Source organism: Chrysochloris asiatica, unplaced genomic scaffold (genome assembly GCF_000296735.1).
Source record: "Chrysochloris asiatica unplaced genomic scaffold, ChrAsi1.0 scaffold00006, whole genome shotgun sequence".
Classification (NCBI taxonomy): Eukaryota; Metazoa; Chordata; class Mammalia; order Afrosoricida; family Chrysochloridae; genus Chrysochloris; species Chrysochloris asiatica.
Window position 1 is genome coordinate 33,095,956 of NW_006408524.1, and position 26,074 is coordinate 33,122,029.

The window sequence follows — 26,074 nt, forward strand, 5'->3', positions numbered from 1 at the left end:
ACTATTGTAAAATAGACACCTGAAGGGGAGGGAGAGGAAGAGCCAGAGAAAACTTGTAAGCCCGTCTTCAGCCTATAACTGATTGGAATACCTAAAATGGGGCTAGAACTTGCCCAGTGAAGGAGGCTCACTGCAGAGCCTTTGCATTGCACAAGACTATAGGTGGAATCCCGATCCCCATCCAGAATCTTCTGAGGTGGGACATTTCCACTTGAAAGGACAAGCAGACCAGTCTGGAACAGCTAGAAGAACAGAAGATACTTCTTGAAAGAAAGACCAGCAGGAAAAAACCAAAAACAATAACAGCAGTCCAATTGACTACTACAAGAACAAGCAAGTTATTCCCCAAGGAGCCATCAAGGCAAGAGATCAGGTCCCCTCAAGGCAAACCCCTTCCAAGATTGAAACTCAGTTGGAATTCTATTTTTTTAAAGTCTGAACTACTCTGCATTGACTAAAGCAATTAAAATTTGATGGAAAGACAATGGTCACAACATTCAACCTCTAAGCAAGCCAAGAGTCTGTCATAACACATTTAAAAACTCTTAATATTACTTAAAGATGGTTATGTAAAATGTAAATTTTTTAGTACATCAAGCTTTGTTGTTGTTATGTGCCATGGAGTTGGTTCTGACTCATAGCGACCCTGTACAGGGTTTCTGAGGCTGTAAATCTTTATGGGAGCAGAAAGCCTCATCTTTCTCCCGCGGAACAGCTGGTAGTTTGCTGTTAAGTGCCATCAAATCCTAGTTACTGTTGTTAAGTTCTGTCAAGTCAGTTCTGACTCATAGTGACCCTGCAAAGGGTTTCCAAGGAGCAGCTGGTAGGTTTGAACTATTGACCTTAAGGTTAGCAGTTCGTGCTTATCCTACAGCACCACATCAGTACAACAAAATGAATAAAACATCTGCCCTGCCCTTGAGGGAGCTGCCCCTTCTTCACCAAAAGAAACCAAATTGGAAACGTAACCTTGATAAGAAACTATTTTCATATCAGACAAGCAATATGTGGCATGATCACCATGAGATAGAAACAATGGTAAAAAAAAAAAATGATTTGCAAGTAGATAAAAGGAATTAATAGATTTTCAATAAGCAGTGGGGCACACTGGCTGCCAGTACCCATTTCTGTTCCCATCCAGTCAGTTTTTAAAAAGAGAAAACTATAATTGCTTAGTGAGAGAAAAACACTGAGCACATTTCCAATCAAGCCCAAAGCAACATGCCATTAAGCCTTCTACAGATCTCCATGTATGTGAGTTATGATGAACTGCATTTAAGACTACTCATTAGGTTTGCTTCTATTTTTTGTATATCTTATTGTTTTAATATGTTGCAGGGCATAATTTGCTGATGCTATCATTCTCAGATGTTCACATGCAGATGTTTGGTTTTATGATTTACTGCTCAAAAATTCTGAATTTATAGAGGTATTGATAATAAAAACAATAATAATGGAACCTTAAAACAAACAGAAGTATTTGACTCATATCAGAACCAAGTTAAGATGGAGTCATTGCAACATAACCCCCATTGTCGTGGATGACCTGTATTTATAAGAGATGATGCGCCAAGAATATGGAAACTAAAAAAAAAAAAAGCTTTTGTTTACTTACCTTCTCCAGTGCAGCTTGAACAATTGATTCGCTTTCTGTGTCTAGGGAAGATGTAGCCTCATCTAAGATCAGAATCTTGGGGTTTCGAACTAAAGCTCGAGCAATTGCGATTCTCTGTTTCTGTCCTCCGCTCATTTGAGCTCCTTTCTCTCCTACTAAGGTATTAAATTTCTGATAAAAAATAGGACCAAGCACAGAAAGAGAAGGCAAAATGATCAAGGGTAAGAACTGAAGACAACAATGACAGTAATGTTTTATAACAACTTAATCACTACTTTAGGTTGGTTATTTATTTATTTTAACCTTTGATTTGTTCTTTCTGAAAACAAACAACTGTGAGAAAAGAGTCGAATGTGACTAGGACTAAAAGAAATGTGAATATATGATATATGAGTAGTTTCCAAAACATTAATCATTTGAATCCATTTTCAAAGCTTTTCAGGTATTTTTAAAATGCTTTGAGATCTTTGAAAATAAGAAAAATTGCACTGCAATAAAAACATAATCAATAATTATTTGAAAAGTTCACTAACAATTTAATAGATTACCCACAATTTCCTTTCTGGATACTTGGATAAATATTATGAAAAAAATTACTACGAGAATAAACTTCTTCCCAAAATGTTCTTTGGCCCTGAAGACATTTTTCATCTTCTTTTACCATTTTATTATTTTTTTGTGTGTGTATATACATCTTAAAATAAGGTGGTCTGGTAGCATAGTGGTTACGAATCGGGCTGCTAACCTTAAGGTCAGCGGTTCGAAACTACCAGCCGCTCCGCGGGAGAAAGATGAGGCTTTCTACTCCCGTAAGGATTTACACCCTTGGAAACCCTATACAGGGTCGCTATGGGTCGGAAGCGACTCGAAGGCACTTAACAACAACAAATACATCTTAAATAAAGTATATATTGCCAGATATTTAAGCATGGTCAGTAATATTCTTTTGGGTTAAATTCCTAATTCAGAATTCATTTCTTTAAGAACAAATTTTAAATCTTTAATTTCCAGAAACTATACTTCACATCACTGGGCCATTAAATAGCATCATGATACAGGGAGAAAAGATGGACATTGTCAAAGACTTCATTTTGCTTGGATCCACAATTAATGCTCATGGAAGCAGCTGTCAAGGCATCAAGTGACATATTACATTAGGAAAATCTGTTGCAGAAGATCTCTTTATAGTGTTAAAGAACAAAGATGTCACTTTGAGGAGTAAAGGGGGCTCAATCAAAGCCATGGTATTTTTAATGGTCCCATCTGAGTGTAGAAGTTGGACAATGAATAAGGAAGACCACAGAAAAATTGATGCATTTGAATTACAGTATTGGAGAAGAATATTTAAAGTACCATAGAAAAACAAACAGTCTGTGTTGGAAGAAGTACAGTCAGAATATTCCTTATAGGCCAGATGGCAAGACTTTGTCTCTTATACTTTGGACATGTTATCAGGAGGGAACATTCCCTGGAGAAGGCCATCATGTTAGATAAAATTGTTGTTGCTGTTGTTAAGTGTTGTCGAGTCGGTTCCGACCCATAGCGACCCTGTATAGGGTTTTCTAGGAGCGACTGGTGAGCTTGAACTGCCGACTTTGCAGTTCAAAAGGCTTTTCAGTCTGGCGCATTAACCCACAGCGCCACACCAGGACTCCTCCTAGGTAAAGTTGTTGTTGTTGTTGTTATGTGCTGTGGAGTCTGTTCCGACTCATAACCACCCTGTATAGGGTTTCCAAGGCTGTGAATCTTTACCAGAGCAGAAAGCTTCATTCTTTTCCCAAGGAACAACTGGTAGTTTCCAACTGCTGACTGTAAGGTTCACAGCCCAATTCGTAACCACTATGCTACTAGAGCTCCTTCCTAGGTAAAGTAGAGGGCAGCCAAAAAGAGGAAGGCCCCAAGAAGATGAATTGGCACAGTGGCAAAGCAATGGGCTTAAATGTTAACAACAGTTATGAGGATGGTACCGGACTGCTTTATTCTGTTGTGCATAATTTACACACAGTAAGGTGCATACCTTTTAAGGATAATTTACATACAGTAAGGTGCATACCTTTTAATGATACAGCACTGTGAGTTAAGAAAAAGGAGTACCTCCATGTAACCATCATCCAGCTTGCATATCATATGGGGCAATTAAAGATACCATGGCTTGGGTGAAGCCCATCTTAGTCCTCAAATTGGCATCTTTGTTCTTTAACACTTTAAGGAGATCTTTTAGCAACAGATTTCCTGAATGCAATACATTGTTTGTGGCCTTGACTGCTGCTTCCATGAGCTACAGCTATAAAGGGATCTACGGAGTTCCAGTGTGGCACTGTAGGACAAACACTAGACTGCTAACTTCAAGGTTGGTAGTTCAAAGCCACCAGTAGCTCCTCAGAAACCCATACAGGATCCAGGATTGCTATGAGTCAGAACTGACTCCATAGCACTTAGCTGCAACAACAACATAGAGGAGCCCTTGTGTTATGCAAATTGTTAACACACACACAGCTGCTAACCAAATGGTTGGAGATTTGAGTACATCCAGAGGCACCTGGGAAGAAAGGTCTAGTCTGACACTTGTGAGATCATCAAGAGTTGGAACTCACTGGAAGGCAGTTGGTATAACTTTAGAACATTTCCATCACCCTTAAATTTCTCATGCGTCTTTTCTAAGAAAATCTACATCCTGCCTCAGACTTGTTTTTTATTACTATAAATTAATTTTGTTGGTTCTCTATATATGGAATCATACAATATGTACAAGGGAGCTTTAAAAAATTCACGGAAAAGTGGAATTAAAAGATAATAGAATTTTTTAGACTTGTTTTTTTATTGCTATAAATTAATTTTGTTGGTTCTACATATATGGAATCCTACAATATGTACAAGGGAGCTTCAAAAAATTCACAGAAAAGTAGAATTAAAAGATAATAGAATTTTTCCACAGGTTTTTTGGAGCCCACTCATACTTTTTGGGTGTGGCTTTTTGGCTTCATATGATAGACACTGGACTGCAAACCACAAGGGCTATGGTTGGAGTCTGTGAACTGCTCCTCAGGAGAAAGATGAGGCTTTCTGGCTTCATGAAGATTTAAAGCCTTGGAAACCCTATACAGGGTCCCTAAGAGTCTGAACTGACTTGATGGCACTTAATAACAACAACATAATGCTTTAGAATTTCATCTGTGATGTGTTCCTATTTAATTTTTATTTATCCTATTTATTGATGAATTGTTATTCACATAATATGGATCTACTTAGGTTTGTCTGATTTAGCAAAAAATAAATGAAAACACTGAAACACCCAAGGTTCCTAGTTAAATTTAAATTCTAATAAAGAGAGTTTTTCGAGCAATTGACAATAAAAACAAGAAGATTTTATTTTTCATATATTTAATTCATTTCCATTGTTCTTTATTCCTCTGCGTAGGTCCATGTTTCTAAACTATGGCAGATTTCTTCTATTCAAAGACTCATTAACAGTATTTATTGGTGAGTAGACATTCTGATAATTAATCCCCTTAACTTTTATTTGCCTGAAAAAAAAAATTTCTTCTTCAGTGTTGAAGATCATTTTCCCTGGGTAGGGAATTTTGGGTTTGCCTTTTCCTCTCAGCAATTGTTCTATTGTGTGATTCCTGTAAAGAAGTTTATTATAATATAAAGCTTTGCTCTTCTGTAGATAATATCTCTTTTTGGTATTCTCTGCTTTCAACCAAGATCCATCTGATATCAGCAATAATATCCCTAGTTCCATCTCTTCTTCTGAATCCAGTTTGAATTTCTAGCAGTTCTCTGTTGATGTAAGTGTTGTGCCTTTTTGAATGATCTCCAGCAAAATTTTTACTTGTTTAATTTTATTAGATGATTCCCACATTCTGTTGAGTCACCTCTCTTGGAATGGGTACAAATACAGATCTCTTCCAACCGGTTGGCCAGGAAGCTCTCCTCCAAATTTCTTGGCTTAGATGAGTGAATACCTCCAGTGCTGCATACAGTTGCTGAAAGATTTCAATTTGTATCCTGTCAATTCCTGGAGTCTTCTTTTTAGCCAATGCCTTCAGTGCAGCTTGGATTTCTTCCTTTAGCACCATCAGCTCTTGATCAGATACTATCTCTTGAAATGGTTGAACATCGACCATTTGTTTTTTACTCCTCGTATACCTTCCATCTTCTTTGATACTTTCTGCATCATTCAATATTTTACCCATTTGTTGGTGTTAAGTACCGTGGAGTCAGTTCCAACTCATAGTGACCCTGCACAGAGTTTCTGAGGCTATAGAGTTCGTCAATATTGTAAATCTAGGCTTGAATTTTTTTCTCCAGTTCTTTCAACTTGAGGGATGCTGAGTGTGTTCTTTCCTTTGGTTTTCAACGCCTGGTCTTTGCACATTTCATTAAAATACTTCACTTTGTCTTCTTGAGACATCCTTTGAAATTTTCTGTTCAACTGTTTTCCCTCCTCATTTCTTCTAGTTGCTCTATCTTGTGTACACTCAATAGAAAGTTTCAAAGTATCTTCTGACATCCATTTTTGTCTTTTCTTTCTTTCTTTTCTTTTAAATTATCTTTTGCTTTCTTCCTGCCTGCTGTTCTTGATATCATGCCACAGTTCTGATCTCCGGTCATTAGTATCTACCGCAGTAAATCTGATCTTGAGACAGTTTCTAATTTCAAGCAGAGTATGCCCAAGGTCATATTTTGGCTCTTCTGGACTTCTTCTTTTTTTCTTTTTAATATGAATCATACAGTTTGTTTGTTTGTTTTAAACCCCATTGCTGTTTAGTCTAACTTTGACTCATTGCAACCCTTTAGGACAGAGTAGAACTGCTCCATAGGGTTTTATGTTTTCTTAAAGTTTTCATTGTGAACTGCGTAATAGTTACATGGGACAACATCAGCTTTACACCATCGTTTCATTGCAATGATTACAATCTCCTCTGTGCATCATCATTCAACGGTATTTGCTTCCATTCTCTCTTTTTGTTGTTGTTTTTTGATGTGGTGAGATATACACAGAAACACATTCAAGAATATATAATAATTTAAGCAACCAAAGGGCACATTCTGCAAGCCTGCCCCCTGGCCTCCAGCACCCAGTTCCTCTCTTCCCATGGTTACAGAGTCCTCAGCTGTTCCCTCTCTCCATGTGCTCATCTCTGCCTTCAACTCTGTTGTTGCTGCATCTCTGGATAGGGTGCCACACTCCGCTTGTGCTATTCTACCTTGATGGTCCTAGGGTCCTCTGTTTCTGTAAGGTTAACTATTCCTCCACTTTTTGTTATAAAACTTCTACTTTATAGTCGTGACAGTAGCAATTAGTCGTGATAACAGTTACTATTGAATCATAAGATTCTTATCCCATCTCTTTTCACCAGACCCGTCTAGACAAGATGAAAACTATTCAATGGGGACTCTACTTTCCCCCACACAATCTGAAACTAAACTCCCTCTTGAAAACTTGTAAGCCAGCCATTTCATGCCTTTATTACCCCCTCATTTTAGGTAGCCAATGTTTAAGTTGTCTGTCCCTATCTATCCTGTATACAGAGGGGATAGGATTGATACTTGATGTGAAGACGCCTTACCTCTAAGTTGGTATTTTGAGCTACTACATACATAAGTATAGGTTAAATTCATCAAATTGTAGCAATTCACACTTATTTCCTTTATAAAAAAAAATATATTTATTTTTTTCCTTCTAGTCGAGTTCTGATTATCAAGTAATCAGGGCTAGGTCAAATGGGTATTATATGCACGTTTGGGCATTCTTGTGCATCTCCCCTCACTTCATATCACCTGGATGCTTCTCTTTCATCTCTAGCCCTTCATGGCTATGTACTTGTCCATGGGCTCAGGAGTCCCCAGGTCTCACCACACTTCAGACTAACCAACCCTTCCTCTTATTTCTCTCATCTCCATGTCGGCAGGAATATATGGAACATGGTTGATTTAAGTCCATTTCTTCATTGCTGCGTTTTCCCCTCTTCTACCTACCAGGACACTAATGTGGTTGCCAGTAAGCTTACATGCCTTCTCATGTGTTTGTTCCCTTTAAGTTTCAGTATTGGGGGGGGCCTTTGTCCTGAAGGGACTTGATTGCTTGTGTTGATGGCTCCCCAGCGAGCCATCAACAACTTGCTTGTTCTTGTAGTAGCTAATCATACTGCCATTTTTGTTTTGGATTTTTCCTGATTATCTTTGAAGATGTATTTTCTGTTCCTCTAGCTGCTCCAGGCTGCTGTACTTGTCCTTTCTTGTGGGAATGTCCTACCTCAGAAGGTTCTGGATGGGACTCAGGATTCCACCTAAGGTCCTATACGCTGCAAAGGCTGCATAAGAGGCCTATTTTACTAGACAAGTTCTAGAACACCTTTTATATATTCCAATCTGGACTTCTTTTCATATCTCCAGCTTTAGTCTGAAGTTACATATAAGCAATTAATGGTCTGTTTCATAGTCAGCCTCTGAACTTGTTTTGACTGATGATAATGGAGCTTTTCCTCAGATGTAGTTAATTTGATTCCTTGTGTTTCTTCTCGTGAGGTACATGTGTATAGCTGTCTTTTATGTTGTTTAGAAAAGGTGTTTGCAGTGACAAAGTCATTGGTCTTGCAAAATCTATCATGTGATCTTCAGCATCATTTCTATCACCCAGGCTATAATTTCTAACTACTAATCCTTCCTCCTTCGCATTCCAATCACCAGTATTTTTCAATACCGATAAGAAGTGGTCATTTATTTCATTCATATCCTTTGTGATTTTGTTCTTGTCAACTTGTTCTATCAATTACTGAAAGATATTGTTGTTAAGGGCTGTTGAATCAGCTTCAACTCAGCGACCTGCTGCCCTTGTGGTTTATAGTTCAGTGCTGATCCTGCAACACCACACCAGGATATATATGTTTAAATCTCTAACTATGAGAGTGGCGTTTTCTACTTTTGCTATATTTCTACATATTGACTTCTTTCTTTTTAGAAATCTATTTTTTTAAGTGTTTGTCCTAGAACTGATAATATCCATCTATTGGACTCCTGGTACAGCACTGTAGGATAAGCATTGCACTGCTAGCCACAAGGTTGGTGGTTCAAACCCACTAGCTGCTCCTCAGAAACCCTATACAGAATCATTTTGTGTCAGAACCCACTCAGTGGCACTTAACGACAATAATAACATATAAGGGGACTTCAAAATTTTTGTGAAAAATTGGAATGAAAAGCTTTTCCATTAACTTTTTGAAGCCACTTCAGATATAATACAATGCTTGATATTTTCTCATGTGTCCCTGAGATTCTCTTTAATTTTGTTCATTATTTCTCAGTGCTTTTTAGTCTGAATAATGCATATCGATTTGTTTTTAAATTTCAATTCTGTCTTTGAATCTAAAGACAGGGCAATATAAATTATTCAAACTTCTTATACTGTCTTTATTCTGATGTTGAGTCTATCAAATTCTTTTCTTCCTTTCAGTGTTTATACTTTTCAGTTTCAGAATTTCCATTTGGTTCCATTTCTCTGCTGAGATTCCTTATCACTTAAGATCTAATTTTTCTTTAATTATTTTGAACACATTTGCCTTTAAAATTTTGAACATATTTTAAACGTACAATCTAAATATTTATAATAACTGTTTTAAAGGTTTTGATAAATTCAATATTTAAATCTCATCCCAAGGTTGGTCTCTGTTGACTGCATTTTTTCTTTCCTATAGGTAGGGTCCGATTTCCTGTCTATTTACAAGTCTAGTTATGGTAGATTTTCCACTGAATACTGTTTATGATATGGTGCTGAGACTCTGAATTTTGTTTTGCATTGAAAAGTGTTGATGTTTGTTCTATTGGGCAATTTGAGTATTGGCTAATCACCTTGAAATCTGTGTAGTCTTAATTTTTTGCTTTGCTAGCTAGGGTGACTATAAAAAGCCCAAGATATTTTCCAAATCTTGTAACTTGGCAGAGCTCACTCTCCAAATTCTGTCTCCTCTAGGGATCTTGTCAAGACTTGGTTTAAGTTTTATTAGGGCAGGTCTAGAGTTGACCTTACTCTAAGGTGTGGTCCTTAGGCCTAAGGTGTGGCCTTTATGGTGTCTCAGCTACATGCTTGGGGCATTGAAAGAGGTGTTAATCTGGTCTCCCCACCCTGGCTGGGAAGCACTGTTAACATCCCTCAGCACTGTGGACTCCTAGTCTCTATTCCACTGTCAACTTTGCAGGAGTTGCTCTCTACTAAACATTCTTGTTGTTGAGTGCCATTGAGTTGGTTCCGACTCATAGCTGTATTTCCGAGGCATAGCTGGTGGGTTTGAACTGCCAATCCTGTGGTTCACAATCCAGTGTTGATCCTACTGCAAAACACCAGGAGTCCATCTAGTAAACCTGGGGTAGTCTTAGGCTAAAACTACTATTTTCAAGGGATCTCTACTTGGACTTCTGCCCACCTCACAACTATACAGTTGCCTTATCTCTGCTCCATGTGTCTAAGCTGTCTTTTAGTTTCAATGAGATGCCATGTTCTACCTGAATTCCCATTCACAGAGATGTGGTGAGAAATATGTCCTCAGGCAGAATACTGCAAATTTATAAAGTTTTTTTTCATGAGTTTTCCTTCTCTCAGCAATCACAGTATTGCAAAACAATTGTCCTATGCCTCATATATTTTAGCTGCTTTTATGGCTGTTTGGAATCCATGAATTGGAACAACTTATTGGAGTCTGCTTATGGTAGAAAGGTTAGCCTGTCCTGGTATTACTGATATGCTAATTTTAACATGTGTATATCATACAAAAATTAATGCTATTATTTATAATTTCACATAGCTTTACTTAGTTTCCAACTTACTCAAATTAACCAGCTTGTCATGATCCACAGAGTCAGGACTCTTTGCATAGTAAATAAAGCACAGGTAGACATTTTTCTGGTATTTTCTGCTTTCAGCCAAGATCCATCTGACATCAACAATGATATCCCTCATTTTACCTCCTTGTCTGAATCCTGCTTTAACCTCTGGCAGTTCCCTGTCAGTGCACTATTGCAATCATTTAAAAATTATCTTTAGCAAAATTTTACTTGCATGTGATATTAATGATACTGTCTGATGATTTCCATATTCCAATGGATCACCTCTCTTTGGAATGGGCATAGATATGGGTCTCTTCTAATCAGTTAGCCATGTAGCTGTCTTCCAAATTTCTTGGCATAGATGAGTGAGTGCTTCTAGTGCCACATCAGTGTGTTGAAGGATTTAAATTTGTATTCCATCAATTCCCAGAGGTTTGTTCTTTGTGAATGCCTTCAGTGTACCTTGCGCTTCTTCCTTCAGTACCATTGACTTCTGATCATATGCTACCTCTTGAAATATTTGAAAACTGACTATTTCTTTTTGGTACAATGACTCTGTGTATTCTTTCTATCTTCATTTGATGCTTTCTGCATCATTCAATATTTTGCACAAGGAATCCTTTAGTATTTCAAGTTGAGGCTTGATTTTTTTCCTAAATTATTTCAGCTTGAGAAATGCTGAGCATGTTCTTTCCTTTCGGGTTTCTAACTCCAGGTCTTTGAACATTTCATTATAATGCTTATCTTCTCTAGCTGTTCTTTGAAATTCTCTGTTCAGCTTTTTTACCTCCTCATTTCTTTCATTTTCTTTAGCATCTCTCCACTGGAGAGTAAGTCTCAGAGTCTCTTCTGACATTCATTTTGATCTTTCTTTCTTCCTTGTCTCCTTAATGACTTTTTGCTTTCTTCCTGTATGATGTTCTTGATGTCATCACACAACTCTTCTGGTCTTCGCTTTTTAGTGTCCAACGTATCAAATCTGTTCTTGAGATACCTGTAATGTATCAAATCTGTTCTTGAGATGATTCAGGTGTAATCTGTTCAGGGTCATATTTTGGTTTTTGTGGAGTTGTTTGAATTTTCTTCAGCTTTAGCCTAAACTTGCATATGAGCAATTGATAGTCTGTTCCACAGTCTGCCTATGGTCTTGTTTTGGCTGACGATTTGGAGCTTTTCCATTGTCTCTTTCCACAGATGTAGTCAATTTGATTTCTGTGTATTCCATCTGGTGAAGTTCATATGTGTAGTCATCTTTTATATTGTTTTAAAAAGGTATTTGCAATGATGAATTCACTGGTCCTTCAAAATTCTATCATGCAATCTCCACCATCATTTCTATCATTATTTTGTCTCGTGTTTCTTTGTTAAATTTTAGCAGTCTTTTTTGTTTCCTCTTCATTTACAGTGAGAACCAGTAAAAACTAAATATGAATTTGCTTGTTTCTATTAACCATTCAAAAATACACTAGTAGATTATGCTGTTGTTGTTGTTAAGTGCTGTTGAGTTTGTTCTGACCCATAGAGATCCTGTATAGGGTTTCTGAGGAGTGGCTGTATGAACTGCATAAGGTATGATTTAAGAAGTACCAGAAAGCTTTCTAAATCCAAATGGGGAATTGAAGATAACTTGCGACTTGAGCCAAGGAAGTCGTTGAAAATGGACACTTGATCAAAGAAAGGAGCTGTGTTTTCCTAACCAACAAAGCAACAAATGAACTCATCTTCTTAATTATTTTGCTCCCTAAATACCATCTTTTGACTAGGCACTTGACTATGTGGATCATAACAAAATATCACAAAGGATGGGAATTCTGAACACTTAATTGTGTTCATTAGGAACCTGTTCATAGACCAAGAGGAAGTTGTTGAACAGAACACAGGGATGCCGCATGCTTTAAAATTAGGAAAGAGTTGAATTATTTCCCCATTCTTAATCAGTATGCTGAGCTAATAATATGAGAAGCTGGACTATATGATAAAGAATGTGGAGAAATACTAACAACCTGTGATATGCAGATGACACACTTTGCTTGTTAAAAGTGAGGAGGAGCTTAAGCACTGATTGATGAAACTCAAAGACTACAGCCTTCAGTAGTTACACCTCAACAGAGAGGAAACAAAAATCCTCACAAGTGGACCAATAATCAATATCAAAATAAACAGAGAAAAGATTGAAGTTGTCATGAATTCCATCTTACTTGGATCCATAGTCAATACCCCTGGAAGTCAAACGATGCATTGCATTGGGAAAATCTGAGGCAAAAGACCTCTTAAATATGTCTAAAGGTAAAGATGTCATTTTGAGGACTAATGTACACCTGACCCAACCATGGTATTTTTCAATTGCTTCTGATGTTTGTGAAATCTGGACAATGAGTAAGGAAGAGCGAAGACAAATTGATGCCTTTGAATTATGGTGTGAGCAAATAGTATTGAATACATCATGGGCTACCATACCAGAAGAACAAACAAATATGTCTTGGAGGAAGTACAGTTAGCATGCACCATAGAAGGATGGAGCAACTTGGTCTGATGTACTTTGAACATGTCTGAAGGAACCTGGCTTTGGAGAAGGACACCAGGCTTTGTAAAGTAGAGGGTCAGTGAAAAAGAAGAAGCCCCTCAATGAGATGAAGTCACACAGTGGCAGCAACAATGGGCTCGAGCTTGGCAGTGATTGTGAAGAAGGCACAGACATGGCGGTGATTTATTCTGTTGTGCACAGGGTTGCTAAGAGTCTTAACAGACTCTTCAGCAGCTAACAAGAAGAAAATACCATCTTAATTACAATCTTAAATAATTGGGACAGTAATACCAAAAAGCTTTTTTTAAAAAAAGTGAAATGAAACAAGAGAAAAATTATGAAGACTGATGGAGTATGGTTTGTAAAATATGTCCCTTTAAGTTGGACATGTTTTGCTACTGTGTCCTTTTGGGATGATGTGGTTTTAATTTAAATTTTTACCCTTTCATATTTCACAAGGTGTGTTCCCTTGACAAATTCAAGTTAGACAGAATAATTGTTGTTGTTAAGTACTGTGGTGTCAGTTCCAACTCATAGCAAACCTCTATAGGGGTTTTGAGGCGCCACTGGTGAGTTTGAACCACGGACACGATATTTCCTATTATCAAAATTTTTAGTTTACTATATCTTTGTCTAAGTATGATCTCACATTTCTTGTTCAATATTAGTTCCACATGCTTCTAAACATTATCATAGGTTTCCTTTTACTTTATCACAGAACCAATGTCAACACTGTGTGACATTCTCATTCTGTCAGAAGACGGCCTCACAAGCCAACATTATACAGTATAGATACATCATGGCTTAGACTGATGATTGTGTCTCATGTTTCTTTGTCATATTTTAATATAGTGTTCTTTGTTTCCTTTATCATTTACAATGAGAACCAGTAAAAGCTAAATATGGGTTTGTTTGTTTCTTTAATTAAAAACCTTAAACGATACATTTCATCCTTTGGTTGTTAGGATGCTTTCAGTTATACATGTCTCACTGAGCACAATACAAAATTAATCATCGTCTCCCTAGTCTATAGATGTTGTTGTTTGATTATCTTATTTTTGAATACTGCAGTGCCTTATTGCCAGGCTAAGGACACAGACTCAATGGTGTACTTACATCAGGAAACTCCATGATAAAATCATAAGCATTTGCTTCCTTTGCTGCCTTCTCAATCTCTTCATCAGTTACACCATCTCGTCCGTATTTAATGTTGTTACTAATCGTAGTCCCAAACAAAACAGGCTCCTGACTGACCACTCCAATAAGTTTTCGGTAATGCCGCACATTAAGGTCTCTGATGTCATTTTCATCTACCGTGATCTGCCAATGCAAAGGAATAAATCCTGTTGTGGTAGCTTTCACTGTCTGTATGGTCTTAGATTCTTCCTTACTAGTCCAAAATATAAACTCAGAATCAGGGCATTTGAGGAATCAATTATATTCTCAAGAATTATGACTGTGCAGATCTGTGCAGTCTGAGTGTGGTGGCTCCATATGATAAGCACTGGATTGTGAACAAGTTCTGAGGTTTGAGTCCACCAGCTGCTCAGGAGAAAGATAAGGCTTTCTGCTCCCACAAAGATTGAAATCCTCAGAAACTCTATATAGGTTGCTATGAGTCAGAACCAAGTCTATGACACTTAACAACAACAAAAAAGACCTGTGCAATAAGCTTTAGTTTTGTTATTTTGAGACTGATGTGACCTCTACATTTCCTTCTAGGAAATAATCTTTCTTGACTTCTCTTCAACACCCTCTTTCCATTAGAAAACCAAAAGTGACTTTAGAGATGATACTGTTGTTGTTAAGCGCTGTTGAGTCATTTTCGACTCCTAGTAACCCTGTATTAGATTTCTGAGGAGCAGCTGGTGGCTTTGAACTCCTGGGATTGGGGTTCATAGTCCAATGCTGATCCAATAGTACCACACCAGGAGTGCAGAAATGATACCACTCTTAACATATTTTAGTCATAGAAACCAGGGTCTGACAATTAGAGTTCATAGTGTCTATATTGCTTACCAACACTGGTATTTTGTCTTAACATGGGTATTGATGTATGGGTATTTATGATGGTGGTGGTGGTGTGCTGCAGAGTTGGTTTCATCTCATAGCAACCCTGTATAGGGTGTCCAAGAATGTAAATCTTTATGGAAGCAGAAAGTCTCATCTTTTCTCACAGAGCAACTGGTGGATTTGAACTACTATCAGCAGCTTAGCTTGGAGCCAGGGCTCCTTATACATAGAATGCTTACTTAAAAATGTGTTTGTTCAATATTAGCATAGACACATGGATCTAGGACATTCCAAATTAAGACTGTTGTTAAGTGCTGTTGAGTCAGTTCTAATCCACAGTGGCCCTGTAAAGACTTTCTGACGAGTGCTTGGTGGGTTTGAACCACCAACCTTTTGGTTCAAACTGACCTGACAGTCTAGTGCATTATCCTGCAGCACCACACCAGGACTACAAATTAAGAATAAAAATTCAAATTTAAGTGAACCAAGCTCCAGAAGAGTAGATTTACTTTTAAAAGTGCAAAGTTTGAACAGAAGCATTAAGAATTGTGCTTCTAGGAATTCATCTTCTCATTCCGTATACCATTTACAAGGATGAGAAAGTCAAAAGCAACATTATGGACTATGGGGGTGGAAAGTGAGTATATTATCTACCGACATCATTCTTCAGCATTTGAGAAACTGAAATGCTTGCTAACTTTTCATACTACAAGTCACTCTATTTTTTCTCATAGCATTTATTTCCTTCTCCCAGTCCCACTGCTAAAAATTAAAAGCTGACACAGATGCAAGCTCCTATATGTTGTTGCTGTCAAGTGCAATCGAGTCGCTTCCAACCCATAGTGACCCTGTATAGGGTTTCCAAGGAGCCGCTGGTGAGCTTGAACCATGACCTTGCAGTTCAAATGACTTTATAGTCTGGCACATTAATCCATAGAGCCACACTAGGACTCCACGCTCCTAGACAGTAGGCAGTATTTCCAAACTCCTTCACCCTGAGGACTGTGTGTACTTTTGCTAGCTGCACTTACCGAGCCATCATTGGGATCATATAACCTCTGCAGAAGCTGGGCTGCTGTACTCTTGCCACTGCCATTGCTGCCAACCAAGGCTATGGTCTCTCCAGAGTTAATTTTGAGATTCAGGCCCTTCAGAATCTAGTAGTGTGTTTGAGAGGAAAAAAAGGAACAAGCTTCATAAAATTAGAATATTATCTATATATATCCAGGAATTTAATATATTGCTTTAAAAACCCAAAGCCAAACAAACTCATTTAGACCTTGTTACATGATTGCTTCATGTATATGTATATGTGTTAATCGATAACTCTCACTATATAAGTATTAATTTCCATAGTAATGTGGTAAAATAATGACAAAATAATTTCTCACCATCTATCTTTGCATCTTCTTATATATACAGAGAGAGAAAGAGACCTGGAAGAGGAGGTCTGAACTAAGAGCTTTATATATTAAAGAGTCACAGCAAACTGTTCACAATTTCAACTAAAATACTAATACATAATTTTTTGATTTACCAGTCAGCAAAGTTTTTTTCTTTTAATTTTCAATTACTGAATTAAATCTCCCCATATATCTCTGTAAGCAATTTAAGGAAGACCTTCCTTAGGAGGTACTTACGACATTATTACAGTCTGTCTCTGTTATTAAGTGCAATTGAGTCATTTCCAACTCATAGCAACCTTATATATGGTTCTGAGGAGTGACTGGTTGTTTTGAACTGCCGACCTTGCAGTTAGCATTCCAGAGATTATCCTACAACACCATACCAAGATCCCATTACTAAGTTCATTCCAAAGTAAAATAATTGACAAGGATCTTCAATGACTCCGTTGGATGGAGTTGCACACTTAGAAACCCTGTCTCTACTGATCTATCCATGAGGGCATTTGAATACATGCTGTGGAGCAGGGCAGGGAGGAGATTTATAAAATGTTCTCAGTGACTGGGTTTTGCTATCAGCATTTAGTGTCCTAGAGACCTGCAATGTGAGAGACCCCTTACAAAGAACTGTCCTCTCAAAATGCCAATAGCAATCCTTCCTGTTGAGAAACACACACTTATCCTGGTCTAAATCTGTGTGGATTAAATCAAAACCACTGGGATCCCTCCTTACGTTCTCTCACTCTGATCCCACCATTTGTAAAGACGTGAACATTTTAAATACACTATACTGCAAAACCTTTAAAAGGCAAAGCAAACAAAAGTCTTCTAAAGGGCGTTAGACAATGAGACCACCAGTGGGGGTAGTCCTCTCCCACCTGCATGTTTACTATAGAATTGATCTCTGTTCATTCTTTAGAAGACTCTAGGTCTTATTTAAAGTAGGAGAATATTTTTTTCTCTTTCAGTATTTATTTTTCAGCTTAGCACAAAGGATAATGTTTTGAAATTTTATTTTAAAACCTCAATGTGCCTTGTTGTTGTTGTTAAGTGCCGTCGAGTCGGTTCTGACCCATAGCGACCCTGTACAGGGTTTCCGAGGGTGTAAATCTTTACGGGAGTAGAAAGCTTCATCGTTCTCCCGCGGAGCGGCTGGTAGTTTCGAACCACTGACCTTAAGGTTCGCAGCCCAATGCGTAACCACTACGCTACCAGAGCTTCTTTCCACATAATATTGTGTCATGATTTTTGCTTAGATCTCCAGCAAGGCAACTCAAAAATGTACTTGCAAAATACAGTTTGGAATATTCTACTTATATTAAGAAAAATGGCTGAAGAATGTATTATTCCAATAATGGCAATTAAATACCAAAAATTAAAAATGAAAAATTTTGAAGAGATTTTCAATGAAAGCTTTAATCAAAGGAAAACAAGGAATTCAATACCTCTTTTAATTCTGTAAGGGACATTTGGACCCTTTGGAAGGCTTTAGATGAGTTCTGGTGTGCTATAGGATAAGCACTGGACTGCTAACCATAAGATTGGCAGTTCAAACCCACCAGTCACTTCTTGGAAACCTTATTCAGGCTTGTTTTAAACAGGGATCAACTCAACGGCACTTAACAACAACAACAACAGAGGCTGATGGCTTTTAGACTTCTGCTAGTTAACTTTAAAAAAAATCATGCTTTGCTTTTTCTATGAAAGACATGTTTTATTAGTAATTCCCTTTTGCAATCTTTAACAGTAACAACTTTTTGTGTGTAGGGGGGGCAGCAGGGAACAAATGCACTGATAAAGTAAGAATAAGAAGACAGCAGAAGATAAGACATATTTTCACAAGAATTTATAAATGGCTGAATGACACAGATCGGAGGATAAATTGAGTGTGGAATGTCTGGGCAGTGCAAATGACTAACGTGTTTGGTTGTTAACCAAAAAGTTGGATGTGTGAGTCCACTTAGAGGCAGCTCAGAGGAAGGGTCTGATCATTCTGACAGTACCAGGCATTGAAAATCCTATGGAGTATAGCTCTATTCTGACACAGGAAGCGGGGTCACCATGAGTCAGAGACGACTTGATGGCAGCTGTTTGTGTGTGTCCTGTATGTAGGTGTGTAATGTAAGAGTTCTGATGCTGCAATGGTTACATGCTCAGCTGTTAACCAAATGATTGGCAGAATTCACTAGCCGTTCTTAAGGAGAAAGATGTGGTCATCAGCTCCGTAGGAAACCCTGTGGGGCAGTTCTACTGTGTTCTATAGGGCCTCTATGAGTCAGAATCAACTGGAAGCCAGTGATAATGTAAGAATGAGAGAGGTTCCTGAGGTATTAGGAAATGTTCCTGAGGTATTAGGAAATGAAGAAGGAAAAGACACAACATGAACATAATTTCTTCAGGATAGAAAGTAGGTTTCAATGAGGTATGTATATTAAGCAGCCACCACCCTGTCAGTTGGTCTTTGTATGGTGGCTTGTGTGTTGTGATGATGCTAGAAACTATGCCGTGGCATTTCAAATGTCAGCAGGGTCATCTAGGGTGACCAGGTTTCAGCAGAGCTTTCAGACTAAAACAATCTAAAGAAAAAGGCTTGGTGACTTACTCCCCCAAATTAGCTAATGAAAACCCTATGGACTACAACAGAGTATTGTTTGGTAGAACGCTGAAAGAGGAGCTCTTTCTGTTGAAAGGCACTTGAAATACACAATGGCTGCAATACTGGACTCTAGCATAGCAACAATTGTAAACAATGTGCAGCACCCCGCAATAGCACTTCATTCTGCTGCATATGGACAGCATGTTAAGTGAGGTACCAGTAGGTGGCACTATTAATCCAACAAAGTTTGCTGCGTCCCCAAATTCAGAACAATGTCCAAAGAGCTGAAAATGCTTTATTTGGTTGAATCTACAGGAAAGGCTACAAAATACAGCTAGTTCTTCCACAGTTTTTTGTCAATTAATGATTGAATGATCGATTGATCTATCTATCTCATCTACTTTAGCTTTAAGCAAAGTAACAGATTCTTGGTCAAAATGATCCTAAACAATATCGTAAGAAAGGAACCTCAGACAATGGATGATAGTATCAGAAAACTGTACAATTCTTTAATTTATTCTACCTTGATAGATGGTCTTGACGGATAACTGAAAGTAACATTTTTAAATTCCACATTTCCTTCAATGTATTCAGGCTTACTTCCAGTTGTTGAAAAGTTATCAATAGTAGGTTTCTTGGAAAAACAAAGAGAATATTGTAAATATTTTGCAAACAACTAAAATGACACTATTGACTTGGACTGCTAACTACAAGGTCAATAGTTCAAATCTACCACCTGCATTGTAGGAGAAAGATGAGGCTCTCTGCTCCTATAAAGACATACAGCCTCAGAAACCCTATACAAGGTAGCTACAGGTCAAAATCAACTCCATGGCACATAACCACCAGCACCACCATATTTAAAAAATAATTTAGAGGTAGTTTTCTTCTACAATATTGTTTATTTCATGTATTAGAAGTTAGACATGAAGGCAATGACAAAACACCATCCCCTTGGAGTAAAAGTTAAAATCAATCTCTTTCCACAGTCAATTGGCCAGCCTGAATTGTACGCATCTTATTGTTTTAGGACTGTGTGCGTGCCTCTGTGTGTAGGCCTATTTTTGGTTCCTTTTTACAGTAATGCAGTAATGGTGGTTCTTCTGCACAGTAATTAGAGGTCTTACCTTATCAATAACCTGGAAAACATTAAAGGCGGCTCCTCGTGCTATAGTGAAGGTCTCAAGGTGAGGGACCGCTGCTCCAATGCAGTAACTACTGTGGATTACACTGAAGAAGACCTACAGGAACACCAGCAATAGGTTATCCTTCCACACTTACATAAGAGAGACTTCCGAATGGATTACATACTTGATGGAGGATCACATCAAAGTGGGAAAAAAGGAAAATACTGTATGTAAACCCAAATATTTTTTACTGCTTCCTTGGTGGAATTATTTTTGGTTATCACCATTTATTTATAAGGCTGAGCAGGAAATCTGTTGACTGAGGAACACTGGTCATGCATGATCTTGATGTATTTTAATACATAACTCCTAGGAGTTTGAGGATCCTTGGTGGAATAATGGTTTAAGCACTTGGTTGCAAACCGAAAGCTCAGTGATTTGAACCCACCAGCCTAAAGATGCAGCAGTCTGTTTCCATAAGATTTATAGTCTTAGAAGCCCCATTGTTGTGTAAAATATGTGCTCTGTCCTATAGACTCATTATGACTCAAAATTGGACTCCACAACAATGGATTTTGGTTTTAGTAGGAGAATAAAAGATGAAATTGGGATGTAGGAGAGACATCAGATATACAGTGTTCTTAGCATTACTGTATGTTGAAAGAATAAAGGAAGAGTTCAAGCTACAGAAGGTTTTCAGAAGAAAGATGTTCAGCAAGGTGAATGTAGAAATTTAGAGAGCCATCCTATTGCAACAAAGAGGAGAGGAAAAGTCTTACTGGAAGTTGATCTTTTCAATGGGGGTCTTAAGAAAACTCTATAGAGATATGTTCCAGTGGAGAACCAGATTATGATTCATCTAATAGCACAAATAAGTCACTAAACCATTATGGATGAATGCTGTTATTTTAGGTGTCGTCAAGTCATCTCTGATTCTCAGGGACACAATACATAACAGAATGAACTAGTGCCCAGTCCTGCATCATCATCACAGTTGTTATAATATTTGAGTCCATTGTTATGTCACTATGACAATACAACTAGTTGAGGATCTTCATCTTTTTTGCTGACTTTTCACTTGATTGTGTATGATGTCCTTCTCCAAAGATTGGTCACTCCTGATAACATGTCCAAATTACAAAACAATGAAGTCTCGCCATCCTTACTTCTTAGGAGTTTTTGGAATGTACTACTTCTAAGACAGATATGTTTGTCTGTCAGTCAAAGGTGCCTTCAATATTCTTCAACAACACCATAATTCAAATGCATCAATTCTTCTCTGCTCTTCCTTATTCATTGTCCAACTGTCACATACATATGAGGTGATTGAATATATAATGGTTTGGGTCAGGTGCACCTTAGTCTTAAAAATGGCATGTTTAAGGCGATCTTTCCAGTAGATTCACCAGAAGAAATACACTGATATGTTGATTTCTGCCTCTACAAGCACTGATTGTGGGTCCAACTACAATCAAATCTCTGACAGTTTGATGGCACCTAACAACAGCAATTTATAAAAAAAGTATTACTCTTTGAATAACCATTTCATTCAAAGAGGAAGTATTAGTACACATTGAGTAGAATTTGACTCAATGGCAATGGATTTGGTTTGGGTTTTATGTCATGTCTACTAATCCTTTAGTAGTAATTAGCGTAATACAATAGTTCAGTGAAACAGACTAGCAGGATCATAGCCTTCACAGCTGTGAGACTGTCAGTATCATCTACATCATAGAGAAAATCTATCCACTTTCAAGATGTAGTCCATCAATAGCAAACTTTGAGTAGGTTGGTTTCGATCCTCCCAGAGGTGCATAGGAAGACAAGCCTGAGGATCTGTTTCTGAGAGATCATGGCCTTGATCGCCCCATGGAGCACAGTTTACTCTGCACACATGTAGTCATCATGAGCTGGCAGTGACTCATAACAACTAACAACAACAAAAACTAGGAAGGAAAGATAATCTAGACTCATTACTGTTGTTCTTAAACAAGACTTACAGCAAGGACAGTCCCGATGGTATAACCGGGTTCTCCACTAAGAATCAAAGAGGATCCATACCAAAAAGCAAGTCCATAGGTTCCATTCATAAAGAAGTACACAGCACCAAGAGACAGTTTTGAAACGATAGCTTTTTTTATACCAACGTCCTTCGCATTTTTAAGATTCTGTGTATACCTTAAAAAGACAAAAAACAATGTACACTGTATTATCCATAAGGGAAAATAAAAGCAAACATATATTGTCACAGTTAATGGAACACACCTTTGAATTTCTTTGTCTTGACCTCCAAAGGCTATGACTGTTCGGATTGATGATAAGGCTTCTTCTGCTACAGCCCCAGCTTTGGAATAGGCACTTAATTCCTTACTGGTGAGTGAGATGACCATCTGGAATAAACCACAACCACAATTGACAAGGAGTCTTGCTGTAGGATGAACCGAAAAGTTGGTGGTTCAAGCTCACTAGCAACTTCTCGAACACCCTAGACAGGGTTGCTATGAGTTGGAACCAGCTTGAAGGAGCTTAACAATGACAGCAATACAGTTAACAAAAGAATGACTCTGTATTACTAGCGAATGCACAAAGCATTTAATTCTAATAGACTCTAGAATAACGTAATTTCATTATTAGAAAGGTACTTGTTGTTGTTGTTGTTGTTGTTAAGTGCCGTCGAGTCAATTCCAACCCATAGTGACCCTGTATAGGGTTTCAAAGGAGCAACTGTTGAGCTTGAACTGCCAACCTTGTGATTCAAACGACTTTCCAGTCTGGTGCATTAACCCACAGCGCCACAGCAGGACCCTTACATATCATTTATTCCATCTCTGTCAGTTCGCACGTAAGGAAACCCAGGGCCAAAAGTACTGACTTGTTTAAAGTTTCACAGGCAATGAAAGAGTTTAGTCTAACCCAACCTAGAACTTAAATATATTTCTAGATACAAAAATAAAAATCATATCTATTTTTCCTTCTACAGGTAGTACATCTATGTTTTTATTGACTATTATTTTTTAAATAAAAATGTCTCTAAGAAGATGAGCATCTTTATTAGGTGCAGTGTGAAAGACTTGATTTAGAGAAGGGTATTATGGGCTCTGCCTATTTTATATTCACTCTGGGAATGAATGAGCCTGGTTTGTTATTATGTGAAAAGCCTGGCTTCCATGGCGTAAGATGCAGGGGACTGGGGCCATGAGTAGAACATGATCCTTGCATATATGTGTGTGTGTGGTGGGTGATTAAAGGTTGTTGTCAGGTTTACCTGGTGTTTCAAAACTGGAAATCAGAATATGCCCTTTTCTTCTACAAACGAGGAAAAATACATATTCTGATGATCTCAGTAGAAGAAAAATGTGTATTCTGAGATCCAATCTTGAGAGACCAGGTAAAGCAAGCAATGAACTTTAATCAAGAAGAGCAATATTCTTCCCTCTCTTTGAGAAGCTCACCTCTTGGTATTGGAAAATGAAGCATTTACTAGGCAGACTACATTCAGCAAAGAATGCTTCCGGGGTCACTCCCACGTCACATGTATGCAGGTTGTTGTTGTTGTCAGGTGCCATCGAGTCGGAACCGACTCATAGCGACTCCATGCACAGCAGAACGAAACAATGTTCGATCCTGGGCCAACCTCACCACCGCTGCCACCCCCGAGTCCATCAATGATGCCACCTGGCCGATCCATCTTGTTGGAGGTCTTCCTCTTTTTCTCTGACCCTCCACCCTACCCAGCATGACATCCTTCTCCAACGATTGTTTCCTCCGGACTACATGTCCAAAGTAGGAGAGACGAAGCTTAGCCATCCTGGCCTCCAAGGAGCACTCTGGCTGCACTTCTTCCAAAACAGATCTATTGGTTCTTTTGGCAGTCCATGGCACCCTCAGTATTCTCCTCCAACACCACAACTCAAAGGCATCAATTCTTCTACGATCCTCTTTATTCATTGTCCAGCTTTCGCATCCATATGAGGCTATTGAAAACACAATGGCCTGGGTCAGGCGCACCCTAGTCCTCAAGCTGACATCTCTGCTCTTCAACACTTTAAAAAGTTCCTGTGCAGCAGATTTGCCCAGTGCAATACGTCGTCTGATCTCTTGACTGCTACTTCCGCGAGTGTTTATAGTTGATCCAAGAAGAATGAAGTCCTTGACAACTTCAATCCTTTCTCCATTGATAAGAATGTTGTTTATTGGTCCAGTGGTGAGGATTTTTGTTTTCTTGACATTGAGATGCAATCCATATCGAAGGCTGTGCTCTTTAATCTTCATAAGTAAATATTTCAAGTCCTCTTCACTTTCAGCGATCAAGGTTGTATCATCTGCATATCGCAGGTTGTTAATGAGTCTTCCTCCAATCCTGATGCCACGTTTTTCTTCATAGAACCCAGCTTCTCGTATTATTTGCTCAGCATACAGGTTGAACAAGTATGGTGAAAGTATGCAGGATCATTTCTCCTCCCTGCCATAGCCCTTTGCATCTTACCCTACAGAAGCTAGACTTTCTATATAACAAGAAATCAAGTCAAGTCCAATCGTGCTCACTCATTTGCAGAGTACACCTAAAATAAATGCAGTTGATAATAACTGCTGTCACTGAGTGGGTTCTGACTCAGAGAGAGCCAACAGGACTGTTCCTTAGGGTTTCTGAGATGGTAAATCTTTATGGGAGCAGACGGCCTCATCTTTCTTTCGAGGAGCAGCTGGTGGGTTTGAACTGCCAACTTTAGAGTTACAGCCCGGCACTTGGCCCACTGTACTCCAGGACTCCTGTTTCCATAATATCCTTCTCCCAATTTCACACTGTACCAATCTTCTAAAAGAATAATAAAAAAAATTTTTTTAATAAAGAGGAAATAATGGAGAAGCCCTACCTGTAGAAGAAAAAATGTATATGACTTTTATTTATTTCCCCTTTATTATATGTAATACTAGGGAGCCTTGAAGTCCTGATATAGAATTGTGGGATAAACACCTCAAGGTCAGCAGTTCAAACCCACCAGACCACTAATCAGGTCAGCAATTCAAACTTACTAACTGCCCTGAGAGAGAAAGTTGAGGCTTTCTGCTCCCATAAAGATTTACAGTCTTGGAAACCCTCTACAGGGTTGCTATGAGTTGGAATTGGCTCAAAGGCAGCGGGCTTGGCTTTTAATACATAACTTAAAGGGAAGCAGCACCTAGCATAATGACTTGCACACAATGGGTATTTGATAAATGTTTGCCAGTTTAAATTGAATTGAAGGAAGTGAGAAACGTTCTATTCTGGCATCTCTAGTCATTTGAATAACTTTGACCTTTCATGACCTTCATGATCAATTTTTATATTAGCAGAATTTAAAGTCTTGACTCTTGTTTCTGTTAAACATCCTGCCTACTTCCCATCCCTGGGCAGTTAAGGCTCTGATCTTAGTAACATACTAACTGTGGATAATCTTCCTACTGAGGGGTCCTCATTTCAAATTTTCTGGGGTGGAGATTTTAACAAAGATTACAAGGCCAACATTAGAAGTCAGAGTAAATATATATTTGACATCTAAATCCCAAATCCTATAGAATCTATCTGGAAATTTGAAACACAAGAGACTCTCCCAGTAGTGACAATCACTTAATCAATGTATAATGGGATAAATACTTCACTCAGGCGGTTACCTGAAGCTTTGTTAGACTGCTAATTGAAGAGGAAAAAATTTAAATACTGGTAAGATATTTAAAACAAATCATATTTTAGCCAAATAACTTGATGATAGAAAAGTGACGAGTGGTGAACAAAATAAAAAACATTTTGTAGTGCTTATATCTCTTTGTGGGCTAATGAGTCAGACTGCAAAGTTGTTTGAACTGCAAGGTTGGTGGTTGAGGCTCACCAGCTGCTCCTTGGAAACCCTATAAAGGGTTGCTATGGGTCAGAATGGACTTGACAGCACTTAACAACAACAACAACATATCTCTTTGTAGAATCCTGGTGTG

General features: G+C 38.2%; 1 protein-coding gene across 1 annotated transcript in view; it reads right to left on the reverse strand.

Moving 5' to 3' along the window:
* Positions 1-26,074, reverse strand: part of LOC102842777 (multidrug resistance protein 1-like) — a 155,441-nt gene that overhangs the window by 104,722 nt on the left and 24,645 nt on the right. The window contains exons 7-13 of the mRNA XM_006832286.1: positions 22,370-22,494; positions 22,105-22,282; positions 20,105-20,218; positions 19,501-19,611; positions 16,010-16,135; positions 14,082-14,285; positions 1,616-1,786 (exon numbers count right to left, since the gene is read on the reverse strand). Of these exons, the coding sequence (XP_006832349.1) occupies positions 1,616-1,786; positions 14,082-14,285; positions 16,010-16,135; positions 19,501-19,611; positions 20,105-20,218; positions 22,105-22,282; positions 22,370-22,494 (1,029 nt within the window). The remainder of the gene's footprint in view (positions 1-1,615; positions 1,787-14,081; positions 14,286-16,009; positions 16,136-19,500; positions 19,612-20,104; positions 20,219-22,104; positions 22,283-22,369; positions 22,495-26,074) is intronic.